The sequence below is a fragment of the Carcharodon carcharias genome (genome assembly GCF_017639515.1).
Source record: "Carcharodon carcharias isolate sCarCar2 chromosome 33 unlocalized genomic scaffold, sCarCar2.pri SUPER_33_unloc_1, whole genome shotgun sequence".
Lineage (NCBI taxonomy): Eukaryota > Metazoa > Chordata > Chondrichthyes > Lamniformes > Lamnidae > Carcharodon > Carcharodon carcharias.
In genome coordinates this window covers 761,917-778,104 of record NW_024470690.1, presented here as the reverse complement: position 1 = coordinate 778,104, position 16,188 = coordinate 761,917, and the positions used below count along the sequence as shown (strand labels likewise).

General features: G+C 49.9%; 1 protein-coding gene across 4 annotated transcripts in view; it reads left to right on the top strand.

The window, feature by feature from the left end:
* neurl4 (neuralized E3 ubiquitin protein ligase 4) overlaps nucleotides 1–16,188 on the top strand; it is a 250,673-nt gene that overhangs the window by 197,688 nt on the left and 36,797 nt on the right. For 2 of the 4 annotated variants that reach the window (XM_041181342.1, XM_041181341.1), the window contains exons 12-16: nucleotides 5,989–6,065; nucleotides 7,568–7,646; nucleotides 9,992–10,161; nucleotides 11,426–11,554; nucleotides 12,850–12,995. In XM_041181342.1, the coding sequence (XP_041037276.1) occupies nucleotides 5,989–6,065; nucleotides 7,568–7,646; nucleotides 9,992–10,161; nucleotides 11,426–11,554; nucleotides 12,850–12,995 (601 nt within the window). Of the gene's footprint in view, nucleotides 1–5,988; nucleotides 6,066–7,540; nucleotides 7,647–9,991; nucleotides 10,162–11,425; nucleotides 11,555–12,849; nucleotides 12,996–16,188 lie in introns of all 4 variants that reach the window. The other 2 variants (XM_041181340.1, XM_041181339.1) reach the window with 1 other exon arrangement.

Sequence of the window (16,188 nt, the reverse complement as noted above, 5' to 3'; positions counted from 1 at the left end):
GTGGGAAGTGTTGGGCCAGGGGTCAGCGTGGGGAAGTGTTGGGCCAGGGGTCAGCGTGGGGAAGTGTTGGGCCAGGGGTCAGCGTGGGGAAGTGGGCCAGGTGTCAGCATGGGGAAGTGTTGGGCCAGGGGTCAGCGTGGGCAAGTGTTGGGCCAGGGGTCAGCGTGGGCAAGTGTTGGGCCAGGGGTCAGCGTGGGGAAGTGTGGGGCCAGGGGTCAGCGTGGGGAAGTGTGGGGCCAGGGGTCACCGTGGGGAAGTGTGGGGCCAGGGGTCAGCGTGGGGAAGTGTTGGGCCAGAGGTCAGCGTGGGGAAGTGTTGGGCCAGGGGTCAGCGTGGGGAAGTGTTGGGCCAGGGGTCAGCGTGGGGAAGTGTTGGGCCAGGGGTCAGCGTGGGGAAGTGTTGGGCCAGAGGTCAGCGTGGGGAAGTGTTGGGCCAGGGGTCAGCGTGGGGAAGTGTTGGGCCAGGGGTCAGCATGGGCAAGTGTTGGGCCAGGGGTCAGCGTGGTGAGGTGTGGGGTCATGGGTCAGCATGGGGAAGTGTGGGCCCAGGGGTCAGCATGGTGAGGTGTGGAGTCATGGGTCAGCGTGGGGAAGTGTTGGGCCAGGGGTCAGCGTGGGGAAGTGTTGGGCCAGGGGTCAGCGTGGGGAAGTGTGGGGCCAGGGGTCGGCGTGGGGAAGTGTTGGGCCAGGGGTCACTTTGGGAAGTGTTGGGCCAGGGGTCAGCGTGGGGAAGTGTTGGGCCAGGGGTCAGCGTGGGGAAGTGTTGGGCCAGGGGTCTGCGTGGGGAAGTGTTGGGCCAGGGGTCAGCGTGGGGAAGTGGGCCAGGGGTCAGCATGGGGAAGTGTTGGGCCAGGGGTCAGCGTGGGCAAGTGTTGGGCCAGGGGTCAGCGTGGTGAGGTGTGGGGTCATGGGTCAGCATGGGGAAGTGTGGGCCCAGGGGTCAGCGTGGGGAAGTGTTGGGCCAGGGGTCAGCGTGGGGAAGTGTTGGGCCAGGGGTCAGCGTGGGGAAGTGTTGGGCCAGGGGTCAGCGTGGGGAAGTGTGGGGCCAGGGGTCGGCGTGGGGAAGTGTTGTGCCAGGGGTCACTTTGGGAAGTGTTGGGCCAGGGGTCAGCGTGGGGAAGTGTTGGGCCAGGGGTCAGCGTGGGCAAGTGTTGGGCCAGGGGTCAGCACGGGGAAGTGTTGGGCCAGGGGTCAGCGTGGGGAAGTGTTGGGCCAGGGGTCAGCGTGGTGAGGTGTGGGGTCATGGGTCAGCGTGGGGAAGTGTGGGCCCAGGGGTCAGCATGGTGAGGTGTGGAGTCATGGGTCAGCGTGGGGAAGTGTTGGGCCAGGGGTCAGCGTGGGGAAGTGTTGGGCCAGGGGTCAGCGTGGGGAAGTGTTGGGCCAGGGGTCAGCGTGGGGAAGTGTTGGGCCAGGGGTCAGCGTGGGGAAGTGTGGGGCCAGGGGTCACCGTGGGGAAGTGTTGGGCCAGGGGTCAGCGTGGGGAAGTGTTGGGCCAGAGGTCAGCGTGGGGAAGTGTTGGGCCAGGGGTCAGCGTGGGGAAGTGTTGGGCCAGGGGTCAGCGTGGGGAAGCGTTGGGCCAGGGGTCAGCATGGGGAAGTGTTGGGCCAGGGGTCAGCGTGGGGAAGTGTTGGGCCAGGGGTCAGCGTGGGGAAGTGTTGGGCCAGGGGTCAGCGTGGGGAAGTGTTGGGCCAGGGGTCAGCGTGGGGAAGTGTTGGGCCAGGGGTCTGCGTGGGGAAGTGTTGGGCCAGGGGTCAGCGTGGGGAAGTGGGCCAGGTGTCAGCATGGGGAAGTGTTGGGCCAGGGGTCAGCGTGGGCAAGTGTTGGGCCAGGGGTCAGCGTGGGCAAGTGTTGGGCCAGGGGTCAGCGTGGGGAAGTGTGGGGCCAGGGGTCAGCGTGGGGAAGTGTGGGGCCAGGGGTCACCGTGGGGAAGTGTTGGGCCAGGGGTCAGCGTGGGGAAGTGTTGGGCCAGAGGTCAGCGTGGGGAAGTGTTGGGCCAGGGGTCAGCGTGGGGAAGTGTTGGGCCAGGGGTCAGCGTGGGGAAGTGTTGGGCCAGGGGTCAGCGTGGGGAAGTGTTGGGCCAGGGGTCAGCGTGGGGAAGTGTTGGCCCAGGGGTCAGCGTGGGGAAGTGTTGGACCAGGGGTCAGCGTGGGGAAGTGTTGGGCCAGGGGTCAGCGTGGGGAAGTGTTGGGCCAGGGGTCAGCGTGGGGAAGTGTTGGGCCAGGGGTCAGAATAGGGAGGTGCTGGGTCATGGATCAGGGTGGTGAGGTGTGGGGCCAGAGGTCAGCTTAGAGAGATATGGGGTCAAGGGTCACCGTGGTGAAGTGTGGATTCAGGGGCCTAGATGAGGTGTGGGGCCAGAGGTCAGCATAGGGAGGTGTGAGGTCATCATGGCTGGGTATGGGGTCAGGGTTCGAGGTGGTGAGGTGTGGGGTCAGGGACACAGGCACTGTAGGGTCAGCATGCCTCTGTCACAACTGTGACTACACTCCAAAAGTAGCTCACTGACTGTAAAGCACTTTGGAACGTACTCAGGCCATGAAAGGCGCTATAGAAATGTAAACCTTTTCTGTCTGAGGGGTTGTCAGGGCATAAGATTCCCTTGTGGAGTCTCACTTAAGTACGGAACCATAGTGTGGACATAACAGGAATGAGTGACAATGCCAAGTAACGTGTTAAAACAACAATTTAATTGAATAATAATTATGATTGGAATAATTAATTATATAACGGTTATAACTGATAATATAAAAAGTATGAATTGGTAACAGAAAAAGTAATAAGAAAGAAAAATAACTCTATTGAAAGGAGAAAGCACCATATTTATATATAAAAATCAGACAAAATGAAAGAGACAGCATTTTTTTAAAAGCACAAAGAATAATCCCAAATTTGTCTGTTCCACGACCCTAAATTGGTAAAATTCCCCCTTGGGACATAACATTTTTTTTATCCATTCATGGGATGTGGACTTCGCTGGCTGGGCCCAGCATTTATTGCCCATCCCTAATTGCCCCTTGAGAAGGTGGGGGTGAGCTGCCTTTTGGAACCGCTGCAGTCCATGTGGTGTAGGTACACCCACTGTGCTGTTAGGGAGGGATTTTGACCCAGCGACAGTGAAGGAACAGTGATATATTTCCAAGTCAGGATGGTGAATGACTTGGAGGGGAACTTCCAGGTGGTGATGTTCCCATGTGTCTGCTGTCCTTGTCCTTCTAGATGGTAGTGGTCGTGGGTTTGGAAGGTGCTGTCGAAGGAGCCTTGGTGAGTTCCTGCAGTGCATCTTGTAGATGGTACACACTGATGCTACTGTGCGTCGGTGGTGGAGGGAGTGAATGTTTGTGGATGGAGTTCCAATCAAGCGGGGCTGCTTTGTCCTGGATGGTGTCGAGTTTCTTGAGTGTTGTGGGAGCTGCACTCATCCAGGCAAGTGGAGAGTATTCCATCACACTCCTGACTTGTGCCTTGTAGATGGTGGACAGGCTTTGGGGAGTCAGGAGGTGAGTTACTTGCCCCAGGATTCCTAGCCTCTGACCTGCTCTTCTAGCCACAGTATTTATATGGCTAGTCCAGTTCAATTTCTGGTCATTGGTAACCCCCAGGATGTTGATATTGGGGGATTCAGTCATGGTAATGCCATTGACTGTCAAGGGGGGATGGTTAGATTCTCTCTTATTGCAGATGGTCATTGCCTGACACTTGTGTGGTGTGAATGTTACTTGCCACTTGTCAGCCCAAGCCTGGATATTGTCCAGGTCTTGCTGCATTTGGACATGGACTGATTCAGTATCTGAGGAGTCGCAAATGGTGCTGAACATTGTGCAATCATCAGTGAACATCCCCACTTCTGACCTTATGATGGAAGGAAGGTCATTGATGAAGCAGCTGAAGATGGTTGGGCCGAGGACACTGCCCTGAGCAACTCCAGCAGTGATGTCCTGGACCTGAGATGATTGACCTCCAACAACCACAACCATCTTCCTTTGTGTTAGGTATGACTCCAACCAGCAGAGAGTTTTCTCCCTGATTCCCATTGACTCCAGTTTTGCTGGGGCTCCTTGATGCCACACTCGGTCAAATGCTGCCTTGATGTCAAGGGCAGTCACTCTCACCTCGGCTTGGGAGTTCGGCTCTTTTGCCCATGTTTGAACCAAGGCTGTAATGAGGTCAGGAGCTGAGTGGCCCTGGCGGAACCCAAACTGGGCATCAGTGAGCAGGTTATTGCTAAGCAAGTGCCGCTTGATAGCACTGTTGATGCCCCCTTCCATTACTTTACTGATGATGGAGAGTAGACTGATGGGGCAGTAATTGGCCGGGTTGGATTTGTCCTGCTTTTTGTGGACAGGACATACCTGGGTAATTTTCCACATAGCCGGGTAGATGCCAGTGTTGTAGCTGTACTGGAACAGCTTGGCTAGGGGCACGGCAAATTCTGGAGCACAAGTCATCAGTACTATTGCTGGATATTGTTAGGGTCCATAGCCTTTGCAGTATCCAGTGCCTTCAGCTGTTTCTTGATATCACGTGGAGTGAATCGAGTAGGCTGAAGACTGGCATCTGTGATGCTGGGAACCTCCGGAGGAGGCTGAGATGGTTCATTACCCCCTTGGGACGTACATTACCAACTTTCTGAATAGCCCTGCCCAGTGGTGGACTGTTTGGCCAGTCACTCCGATGCCCCCAGCCCCTGTAGTGGTGATTGATTAATCCACTCCAGCTGCAGCCCCAAACCCTGGAAACAGTGTCTCTTTAAACCAAATTCCTGGCTCCACATTCCAGCCTTTAGAATTCTTATTCAGACCCATCCTCAAAACGAGTCAGGTAAACACACGCGTCATTATTAATTCTCCTCACAGGTTCAGCAGGGCTTCGTAGACTTTGCCATATGCAGGGGTTGTTTAAGCATCAGCCATCAATCAAGCTGTAGTCCTGTCAGTCAAACTCCATCGCCTGATTCCTCACCATAGCTGACCATCATTTCAGGCTATTCATTGGCCCTGGCTTGCAGTTCAAGGATCATTGAATGCAGTAAGAAAAAGAACTTCTGATAAATATAAGACAACTTTTATTTTGGTGCCCTGGTTTGGAAAGGGCAACCAAAGATGTACGCAAAATACCAGTTATCAAAATAAAAACTTGGCAAAATGCGTCACTGCTGATTACTAGTGAGGAATGAATCAAAGCACAATCACACCTGGGTTTAGATCAATGTCTATAAAGTAAGATTCGTCACAGCTTCACTTAAAAATCAAAAGCAAAAATACAATTCCAAAAATGAATGATTGCTGACTACAGGGTACTGAAGGAATGTTGTGTCACATCCTCTGTCTGATGTTTGACCCTAAGCAGGGAGGACCAGTATTTCATACCCAAGTTGCAAAGGGGGATCTTGATGTTATCGAAGGCTTTAGTTTCCTGCAGTTATCCTTGGATGGGTGAAAGATTGAGATGCAGTTTCCCTGGAGCTATAAGCTTTGTTTTGTAATCTAGGTTCACTCGATTGATGAGGAATTGATTCCAATGAGGAGAATAGAATCTCAGAATTTGTTAGAACGAGAGCTGATCTCATTGAATGGTAATAACATTGAGCGGGTTTGAAAGGGTCAATGCTGAGAGAACGTTCTCCCCTCTCCCCCCAGCTGGGAGCTGTCTAGAACACGGGTTCACAGTCCCAGGATATGGGGTGGGCCAGTTAGGACTGAGATGAGGAGAAATGTCTTCGCTTAGTGGGTTGTAAATCTTTGGAATCCTCTGCACCAGAGAGCCACAGGTGCTCAGTCATTGAGTAGATTCAAGACAGAGACCAATACAGTTTTGGGCACCAAGGGAATTGAGGACTATGGGGATCCGACCGTGGAGTTGAGGTAGAAGAGGCTTGAGGGGCCGAGTGACCACCTCCCCCTCTAATTTCTTACGGTATCAGCTTCTGTGTTACTTTTTTAACTTTTAAACCGGAGTGGCAAACAGGCGGTTTTGTTGATTTACTTTTCAGAGCATTGCGCGAAGGGGAAATGTTTGAAATACTGATTCAGAAGATGGTGGATCGGTGGTCTGGGTCCATTGAGGCGGGTGAGTAATGAGGCAGGCGGGATTTCTCTGAAGGTTTCGGTGTGGGTGGTGGAGAGCTCAGGCTAGCATCGGAAGGAGGCAGCATTTGCCGGGGGTGGGGTAGGGGCAGGGCCCGTGTCTCCCATATGGAGGGCTGTACCTGTGGACATTGAGCGAGCCTGGGATCAGCCCAGGTTGCAATGAGCCCAGCAAACAAGTAACGAATCGTGGTCGCTATGGTAATTTTGCAAAGGCCGGTAGGCAGTCAGTTAGCTCAACAACATCAGCCCCGGGCTCAAAACTTACCCTGAAATGTTCGGAACCAGATCGGTGGGGAGCTGCAAGACCTGTAAGCTCTGCTTGCAGCCCTGCCAGACTCCAAAGGTGCTACCTGTATTCATTGATTTACTCAAGTGCTGCAACAGTGGCTTTCTGTCAGCAGATACTGGAATCGAGCTTTGATGTGAATCCTCTCACAGAGAACGTCCTCTGAGTGCATCCTAATCTAATACGTCAATCACGGTGACTCCCCCTCCTTTCATCTGCACAATCGCATCCATTCACTGCTCGTGTGAAACTGGCTCATTTGTCTCCCAGGCTGAGCTCTGTTAGAAAAGCAAGATTGCTGCCCATGCTGGGAATCTGAAATCAAAGTAGAAAATGCTGGAAATACTCAGAAAACAGAGTTATCATTTCAGGCTGTCAGAACTGTGAAAAGTTTGTGATGCAGCGGGATTTAAACAAGTGCAGAGGCATGAGAAGCAGTGAGGAGGTGTGCTGATGTCAGGGGCTTTGGGTGATGAGGTATTCCCTACCTCTGCACTTCCTTCAAACTCGTTACAGCTCCAACTTTCTCCTCTCCCCTTCAGGCAAAAGGTAGTCGACTTAAAGCTCTGTTTCTCTATCCACAGATGCTGCCTGACCTCCTGAGTATTTCCAGCATTATCTGTTTTTATTCTAGATCAGTTAGAGGGCGTGCCTTGTGCGCGGGCATGTGTCACAGTTATTGATGGAGTGTGTATCTAAGTGATGTGGGGGATTATGTATGGCTGTTCTATTTCATACAGTGTAGTAGAAATGTACATATACATATGTGTGTGTGTGTGTGTGTGCATCTAGATAGGTAGCATGCATATATGTTGGGAGAGTGAATGTTTCTGGGTTAGTGCATGCCTGGGTCGTGATGGCTACTTGTGTATCTGATTAGTATGCGTGGGGGGAAGTCATGTTTTGTCTGAGCTGTGTTACATGAATGCCTGGGGGTCTACACATATGTGTTAATTGTCTAGGTTGAGCTTGTGTCTTGTGTCCAGTGTTGCATGTCTGAAGACTATGCTCCTGTGTGCTATATCCACATGTTGGAGTGTTGTGCAGGCAGAGTTGAGTTTGTGTCAGATCGAGCTGAACAAGTTGCTTGAAGTCTGTCGATTGTGTTGTGTCATTCTGCTGTGTATTTTCCCATATTGTCCATTTTAATGACATTTTTCCTGTCATAGTTAATATTGAGACTCCCCCTTATTTAGGAGTTACAGCAATCCGTCCAGAAGATCTCGAGTTTCCCAGCACTATGACGGATATAGACTATGACACTTGGATGCTGAGGTAATGGCGGGGATCTGAATGCGCTGTTTGTTGAGGGTTGGGGTGGAGGGTGGGTGAATTTAAGATATTCTTTATTATGTTGGGGGCAGTTAGAGATCTCAGTTCACTCTTTCTTGCCCAAGGAGACTTGTGCACAGGAATATGGGTGATTCTGGTAAGGCCACGTCTTATACCCATCCCTGGTTGTCCTGACTGACTAGCTAGGCTGATTCAAGGTGTTGAGAGATGACTGCAGAGCGCAGCGGGCTGGAGTTTGAGAGGCGCACTGATACTCCTTCACACCCCTGGCACCAGGAGAAGGAAGTCAAACAGCTATTGATCAGAGGAGGGGGAGTGTAGGTTTTGTATCAATGCTGTTTAAGATAGGAGACATTCAGGTGCAAGAAAGGAACTGGATCAATACCTGTCAATAATGTTATGATCTGACAGATGGTAATTGCTGAGCTAACCAAATCCCAAAGGGAAACTTGGCCAAGCTATCGCAATGATTTTCAATTTGTATTTTATTGTGAGAAGCTATGGGCACTGAAGTCAAAGTTAAAACCCCACTACCACTTTTGGAGATTTTAAATGTTAAATTAAAACATTTATTAACAAAAGCAAAGAAAGCTTTAATCCTCAAGATTACAGTTACATTTAGTCTTATAGCATTTCCCAAGAGATTTGTACTTAGCTAGACTCACAACTAAACACCCTTTTCAGGTAACAGTCTCTCCAGATTCTTAATCTATAAAACAGCAAGACACCCACTTCTGCTGTAAGGGAGGCATTTCACAGCTTCCCTCTCCCTTTCACTTGACAATGGAAACCCAAGGCTTGTAACAAAACCTTGCTTCCTGGAAGAAGGAAGCATTTCTCTGGGGTGGGTAGAGGCTGCTTTTCACAAGTCTGTATTTACACAGCCCACCCTTCAAGATCTCACATGGCCAAACCACATAGAACTTTCAATCTTTCCTTAAATATATTTTCTCCCTTTTTATCTTTAAACCCATTGTTCTGAACCTTCTTTTGAAAGTTACCTTTCCCGGAATCTAAAAGTCTTTCATGTTGTCAGCCAGCACTTTGGGGAAAAATAACCTCTAACTTTGCTTTATTTATTCATGATCTTTGCCAGTTGTAAAACTTCCTGATTTGCCTCTTTGAAATTCAATGACTCAAAATTCAGCTCCTTACCTATCTCCTGATGAAGATTCCTATTCACACTGTGTCTACCGGGATCCCACCTTATGTGGTCCATCTCCACTTCAACGTGCCCGCTGTTACACCGAATGGTTTACATGGTTTTGATGGTTTAAACCTTGTAGCCGGACTTTCTTCAATCTAATTCAGTCAGACCCACACACACATGCACTCACACAGCACCCCAGAAGCCTGCTTCACCGTATCCCACTGGAATACTGGAAAAAATGATCTTTTCTTTACAATAAGGAGGAATGAGGACAGGAGAGAGATGAACTGAGATGAGGAAGAGAGCACTGAGACTTTGTGGGAGTGGAAGGAGGGAGATGTCATGCAGGCAGTAGGCCTTCATGCTGAATGCCCTCTCCTCATTCCAAACTCCCTTCCAGTGAGCTGACCAGCCAGAGAAAGGAGGTGCGAGTCCAAACCTGGAACGAGAACACTTTAATGATGCAATCTGTCAGAATTCTAACCAGTATATAACAACAGGAACAATGTGCATTTATATAACGCCTTTGAAGTAGTAAAATGTCCTGAAGAACTTCACAAGAGCTTTATCAGACAACATTTGACACCGAGCTGCATGAAATATTAGAACAGGCGACTAACTTGGCCAAAGAGGCCGGTTTTAAGGAGCGTCTTAAAGGAGGAAAGAGAGGTGGAGAGGTTCAGGGAGAGAATTCCGACCTTAGGGTCCAAGCAGCTGAAGGTATAGGGCCAGTGGTGGAGCGATGGAAATCAGGGGGAACGCTCAAGAGGCCAGAATTGGGGCAGTGCAGAGATCTGTGGGGGTTGTGTACCTGGGGGTTGATTACAGAGATAGGGAGGGGCAAGACCACGGAGAGATTTGGCCACAAGGGGAAGAATTTTAATATTGAGGCATTGCCAGACCAGCAACCAATGGAGATTAGTGAGCACAGGAGGTCATTCAGCCCCTCGAGCCTATTCCTGCCACTTGATTAGATCCCGACTGATCTGGGTTTTGATCCCTTTTGCCTCTGAACCTTTCCTTGCCCCTGATGTTTAACAGTGACCAATCCTCTGCCTTACTACATTTGCTTGCACGTGTGTCTGTTATTGAGTGCTTGTCGCCAGTGGTTCCAGCTCTTGACATTTTTCTGGTGGTCTTGCCCTCATTCCCACCACCTCCCCTACCCTCCTTGTAGTGGCACTGCAATAATGCAAGACGGGAACACGATGCGCAACAATTATGGCTGCGATCTGGACTCTTTGACCACTGGCTCGCGAATTGGGATGATGCGCAGCTTGAATGGTGACCTCCATTACTACATCAACGGGGTCGATCAGGGAGTGGCCTGCTCAGGACTACCGCCAGGTAAATCAATGCCATGGGGTGGATGAGGGTGGTGTCTGACTGTGGTCGAGGGAGGATCCATCACTTAACGTTGATTCACTAATCCGACTTTCAGCCATACCCACCCCAGTGAGATAGCACTGTGCTGGTCAGTTTGGGAGGAATGACCTAGTAGGTGCGAGACTTTTTCTCCACTGTTGCGCACTCAGACTCGCTCTCTTTCTCTACCACTCTTTCTCTTCTGCTCGCTCTTATTCTCTGCCGCGCCCTTGCCCTGCCTCACCCTTGAGGCCCTTGAGCCCTCGCTCCCCTGTACCCTCTTGTGTGCTTTTGTCCTTTCTAGTGCTGTCTTGCTGCCTTTCCCTCTCCCTGTCTTTCAGGTAGGAAGCTTGTGCATCAAAGTCCCCATTCTAAAGACTTGACACTCCCGGTTGTGAAGGAGATGCCATCTTTCACTGAGACATGAAAACTGAGGCCCCCCCCCACCCATGCCCACTGCAATGAAAGATCCCACAGCACTTTCACAGCTTGCTCTTTTTAAGTGAAAAGAGCCCTAGCCTGTTCAGTCTTTTACAGCGGTCAGCTTTGGACCGACAGCACCATCACTAACCCAGGGAACAGTGCGAAAGCCCTTTCAGCTTGGTCTCACTGCAAAGTCAGCAGTCAGGGGCTGGGAACCCAGGAGTTTCCCTCAGCCAGTTCCGACAGTTTACAATCAGTTAGCTCAACATAGCCTGGTGTGGTCATCAGGGTTTGTCCTGGCCTCTGACACTCCAGACAGGGTGTGGCGGGGCAAAGACTAAGGGATGACCGGTTTAAAGGGAAGGCCCCTTCGCCAACTGAACTCATGGAAAGGGTGAGAATCGTCCTTTTAAACTGGGAAATGGCAGGGGGCTGTGCCATGGAGTGAATTCTGAGGAGATGGTGTTGTGGACATATCTGTCATTGACCTGTTCAGAAGGGTTGGTGTTGAGGGGGTGCAGACTCTGAGGAGCATGACTGACGCAGCCTAAACAAACACACCTTCATCTAGCTGGGAAAGAAAACACCATGATCAAAATGGCCAGCGCATGATCCCACTTCCTTTTATCTTGTTAGGATTTTCTAGTATTCAATTACTCTCCTGAAACAAGGGTCCCCAACAGTCTGTTTTCCTCTCTACCCCTGCTCTTCGGTTCTTACTATTTAACTGGGGCTGCTGAGGCTGTCAAAAGGTGTTCATTGAAATTTGAGTTCAGCAAGTGTACTGTGGCTGCTGTTATTGTGCTGTTTCCTCTCCCTGCAGAACTGTACGCTGTGGTCGATCTGTATGGTCAGTGTGTCCAAGTGTCTATTACCAGTGGCTCGCCTCCGGTGGATAACAGCTTCTCACTGAGCAACGCCACTGAAAAATCCTTCCCGATTCATTCCCCAGGTACGCACGCACCTCCCCCATCTGCTCTCATTCCCCCAGCACCCTGCCCTGCCTTGCAGCATTGTAAAAATCTGCCATTCAGCAAACAGCTCAGGGCCCTCGGTCTGCATTACTGCTGAAAATCTCAGCTCTTTCTCAACCCCCCCACTCTCTCCACTCCTGCTTACTCAACTCATACAGGCTACACAGGCCACTGGGGTCCTGGCTTCTGTCAGTGAGATTTGTTGGGGTAGGTGTGGACTGGTGGTTGGGGGGGAGGGGGTTTCATGGCACCATATTCGGCCCCTTTGCCCTTGGGCTAGTGAGGGAAAAGATTGGCCCTAGTTGGTGCTCAGTGCCCTTCTGCCTACCCCCCCCCCCCTCACTACCTCCCCCACTCCCACTGGGGTGGAGGATTGGCAGAATTCTGCTTTGCTGTGATGCTTCCTGCAGTTGGATAGCCTGCCAAAGACTTATCTTCCACGTTTACCCTGTGAAAGCTGGCCATCTGGGCAAGGTCCCTAAGGAGGAGTGGTGGCTTGGGATTGGAGCTGGAAGGGGTAGAGGAGCAGGGAAGCTACCATACTTGAAGGGAGCAAATATCGGCAGGTGGGTACTGCAATGTCACCCGCTCTGCTGGGGTACATTTACCCCGGGGAGTTACTGAGCGGCTGTAACATGGCACTGAAACATTACAAAATGGGCTTTCTGGCTGAGGGGCTTTAGAAGGGGGCAAAGTATCTCTGCACCTCCCACAATCTCAGCACTAACACCTATGCACATGGTGTTTCAGTTCCCCATGAGCACAGTGTACACAGCACATTGCTGGGGCTTCCTCGGGATTGCTTGGTGCCTGTAGACAGCGGGACTGTGTGGGAGAGTTTACGTGTACACCATCCTGTAGATGCAAGAGTTATGAGAGAGAAAAATGCAACAAACCAGTGTGCGGCTTTGTGTGTGTATGTGCCTCACTGTTTTTTAAAAATATATGTAGGAATTGTGTACAATAGAATTGGATAGAATAGGTGCTCATGCAGAAACTTTAAACTGTCAGCTCCATCACTGCCTCAAAATAACGACACATTCACTATCCATGAACGTGCCATGGTTACTAAGTACGTAACTCAGATCCCTGACATAGTGAGTTACTGTCAGGCACCTTGAATACTGAGACTGGTCCCTCCTGACCAGAACCAAATTGTTTCTCCAATTAACACTCCTACAAAGCGCCTATAATGTTAAAAGCGCTACACAACTGCCAGTAATTGAGGGGTTAGGGTTGGTGTCTCAGGGCTGATGCGTTTGTCACCTTTTAGTTCCAGGTATCGCCCACCGCTTCCACTCCAATTGTGGGAAGAATGTGGCTCTACAGAATGATGGCTGCCGGGCAGTTCGAATCCATGGCTTCTCCCATGGGGTTGTATTGAGCATGAAGGAGCTGAGGTCAGATGAGGTCTTTGAGGTAACTCAAATCATGTTCTCCTTACAGCAGAGAAGGCAAAGAGGTGTTCTGATAGAGGTGTTCAAAACCACAAATTGTTTCATCAGAGGAACTAAAGAGAGACTGTTCCCAATGGCTGAGGGGGTTGATAAACAAAGGTCACCGATTTAAGGTGATTGGTGAAAGAACCAGAGCTGACATGAGGAACAACCTTTCATGCAGTATGTGGTTAGCTTTCAGAATGTACTGCCTGATAGGCTGGTGGATACAGATTCAGCAGCAGTTTCCAAAAGGGAATTGGATAAATATTTGAAGGAAAAACAATTGCAAGAATTGGAGGGAAAGAGGTGGGGGGAGAGGTGGGAAGGAGTGGGACTAACTGGATTGCTCTTTGAAAGAGCCATTGCAGTCTCAATGGGCTGAATGTACTAATCTATGATTCTGCCTTTGTTGTTCCCTCCAGGAGCACTGGCATCTGTTCAAGCTGGGGCTCTTGGATTGGTAGGCAGTGGGCAGGGTTAGTTGGCAGCCATGTGGCGAAGTTTGGGTTTGTTTGGCCCTGTCTAGTTCTAGTTGGTATCCAATTTGGTGCACAGGCCCTATTTGCTTTATTATCCCTCTGGGATTGTTCTCATTAAAGCAGAGAAGGTTAAGGGGAGATTTGATAGCGGTGTTCAAAATCAGTATGGGGTTTAGATAGAAGGAAGTCAACAGGATTGGCAACCGGATGATACCGATTTAAGATCCTTGGCATAAGAACTGGGGAGAAGAGGAGAATTTTTTTTTCCACAGAGTTGTTGTGATCTGGAAGACACTGCCTGAAAGGGCAGTGGAAGCAGATTCAGTCGTAACTTTCAAAAGGAGAATTGGATAAAGACTTGGAAAGGAGAGGTCTACAGTGATATGGGGAGAGTGAAGGCTTGGCAGGGATGGGGAGTGGTATAAATTGGATGGTTCTTCTGTCTGACTCAGCCTTGAGCATATTCAATGACCCAGCCTCCGCTGCTCACTGGGGGAGAGAATCCCAAAAACTAACCACTCTCTGAGAGAGAAATTCCTTCTTTTCTCCATCTTAAATGGGAAACAGACCCCTTATCTTTAAACTGTGCCTTCTAGCACTACATTCACCCATGAAGAGAAACATCTTCCTGGCATCTAGCTTGTCAAGCCCCCTCAGAATATTATGTGTTTCAATAGGATCACCTCTCATTCTTCTAAACTCCATACTTCAGGCCCAACCTGCTCAACCTTTCCTCATAAGACAAGCCTTTATTCCAAGAATCAGCCAAGTGAACCTTTCCTGAAATACTTCCAATGCAAGTATGTCCCTCCATAAGTAAAGAGACTAAACTGTATGCAGCATTATAAGGGCAGTCTCACCAGCTGTAGCTACACTTGCCAACTTGTGTACTCGCTTCCCCTTGCAATAAAGGCTAACATTACACGTGCCTTCCTTATCACTTACTGTACCTGCACGCTGACTTTTTATGATTCATGTACAAGCTCACCTAGATCCCTCTGTGCCACTGAGTTCTGCATTCTCTCTCTCTCTCTTTACATCATATTCTGCTTTTCTATTCTTCCTGCTGAAGTGGACAGCCTCACATTTTCCCACATTATACTTCATCTGCTAATTTTTTATCTTTATCCCTTTGCAGTCTGTTTATATCCTCCTCACAACTTGCTTTCCTACCTATCTTTGTATTGTCATCAAGTGTAATGGCGATACAGTCAGTCCTTCATCATAGTCATTAACATAGATCATAAATATTTGAGGCCCCAGCACTGATCCCTGTGGCACTTCACTTGGCAGTTTTCTAACCTGAAAATTACCCATTTATCCCCACTCTACCGAGGAGTGTTTCTCACCTTGTCTGCTCAGAAAGATCCTGCAGCCCTTATTCACCTTCCTTCCCTTCCACTGACCTCCCAGTCTCAAGATCCTACTTGTTTATTTTATAAAAAGGATTCCAAGGTCATTAGCTTCAGTGCTTTAAACCAAAGTTAATTCAATGTGAGGTTCACACTCCGTGTGAAAATTTTGTCCAGGTTAATTTATTGTTCTACACTCTTTTCCTTTGCTGATTTAATTTGAAACTCTAACTCTCCACTTAGTCATTAAACTGAGGTTTGAGAAGCCTACATTTCTCTTTCCTCATGACTCTTCCCACGGTGACTCCAGAGCCACAGTAAGAGCTGTTGACTCTTTAATGCCCTCTGAAATGGTCCAGCAAGCCCCTCAGTTCAGGGGCAGTTAGGGATAGGCAACAAATGTTGACCTTGCCAGTGACACCCACATCTCATGAAAGGTACAGCACGGGGTTAGATACAGAGTAAGGCTCCCTCTACACTGTCCCGATCAAACACTCCCAGGACAGGTACAGCACGGGTTTGTTACAGAGTAAAGCTCCCTCTACAGCGTCCCCATCAAACACTCCCAGGACAGGTACAGCACGGGGTTAGATACAGAGTAAAGCTCCCTCTACACTGTCCCCATCAAACACTCCCAGGACAGGTACAGCACGGGTTTGTTACAGAGTAAAGCTCCCTCTACACTGTCCATCAAACACTCCCAGGACAGGTACAGCACGGGGTTAGATACAGAGTAAAGCTCCCTCTACACTGTCCCCATCAAACACTCCCAGGACAGGTACAGCACGGGTTTGTTACAGAGTAAAGCTCCCTCTACACTGTCCATCAAACACTCCCAGGACAGGTACAGCACGGGGTTAGATAAAGAGTAAAGCTCTCTCTACACCGTCCACATCAAATACTCACAGGAGAGGTACAGCACGGGGTTAGATACAGAGTAAAGCTCCCTCTACACTGTCCCCATCAAACACTCCCAGGACAGGTACAGCACGGGTTTGTTACAGAGTAAAGCTCCCTCTACACTGTCCATCAAACACTCCCAGGACAGGTACAGCACGGGGTTAGATACAGAGTAAAGCTCCCTCTACACTGTCCCCATCAAACACTCCCAGGACAGGTACAGCACGGGTTTGTTACAGAGTAAAGCTCCCTCTACACTGTCCATCAAACACTCCCAGGACAGGTACAGCACGGGGTTAGATAAAGAGTAAAGCTCTCTCTACACCGTCCACATCAAACACTCCCAGGACAGGTACAGCACGGGGTTAGATACAGAGTAAAGCTCCCTCTACACTGTCCCCATCAAACACTCCCAGGACAGGTACAGCACGGGGTTAGATAC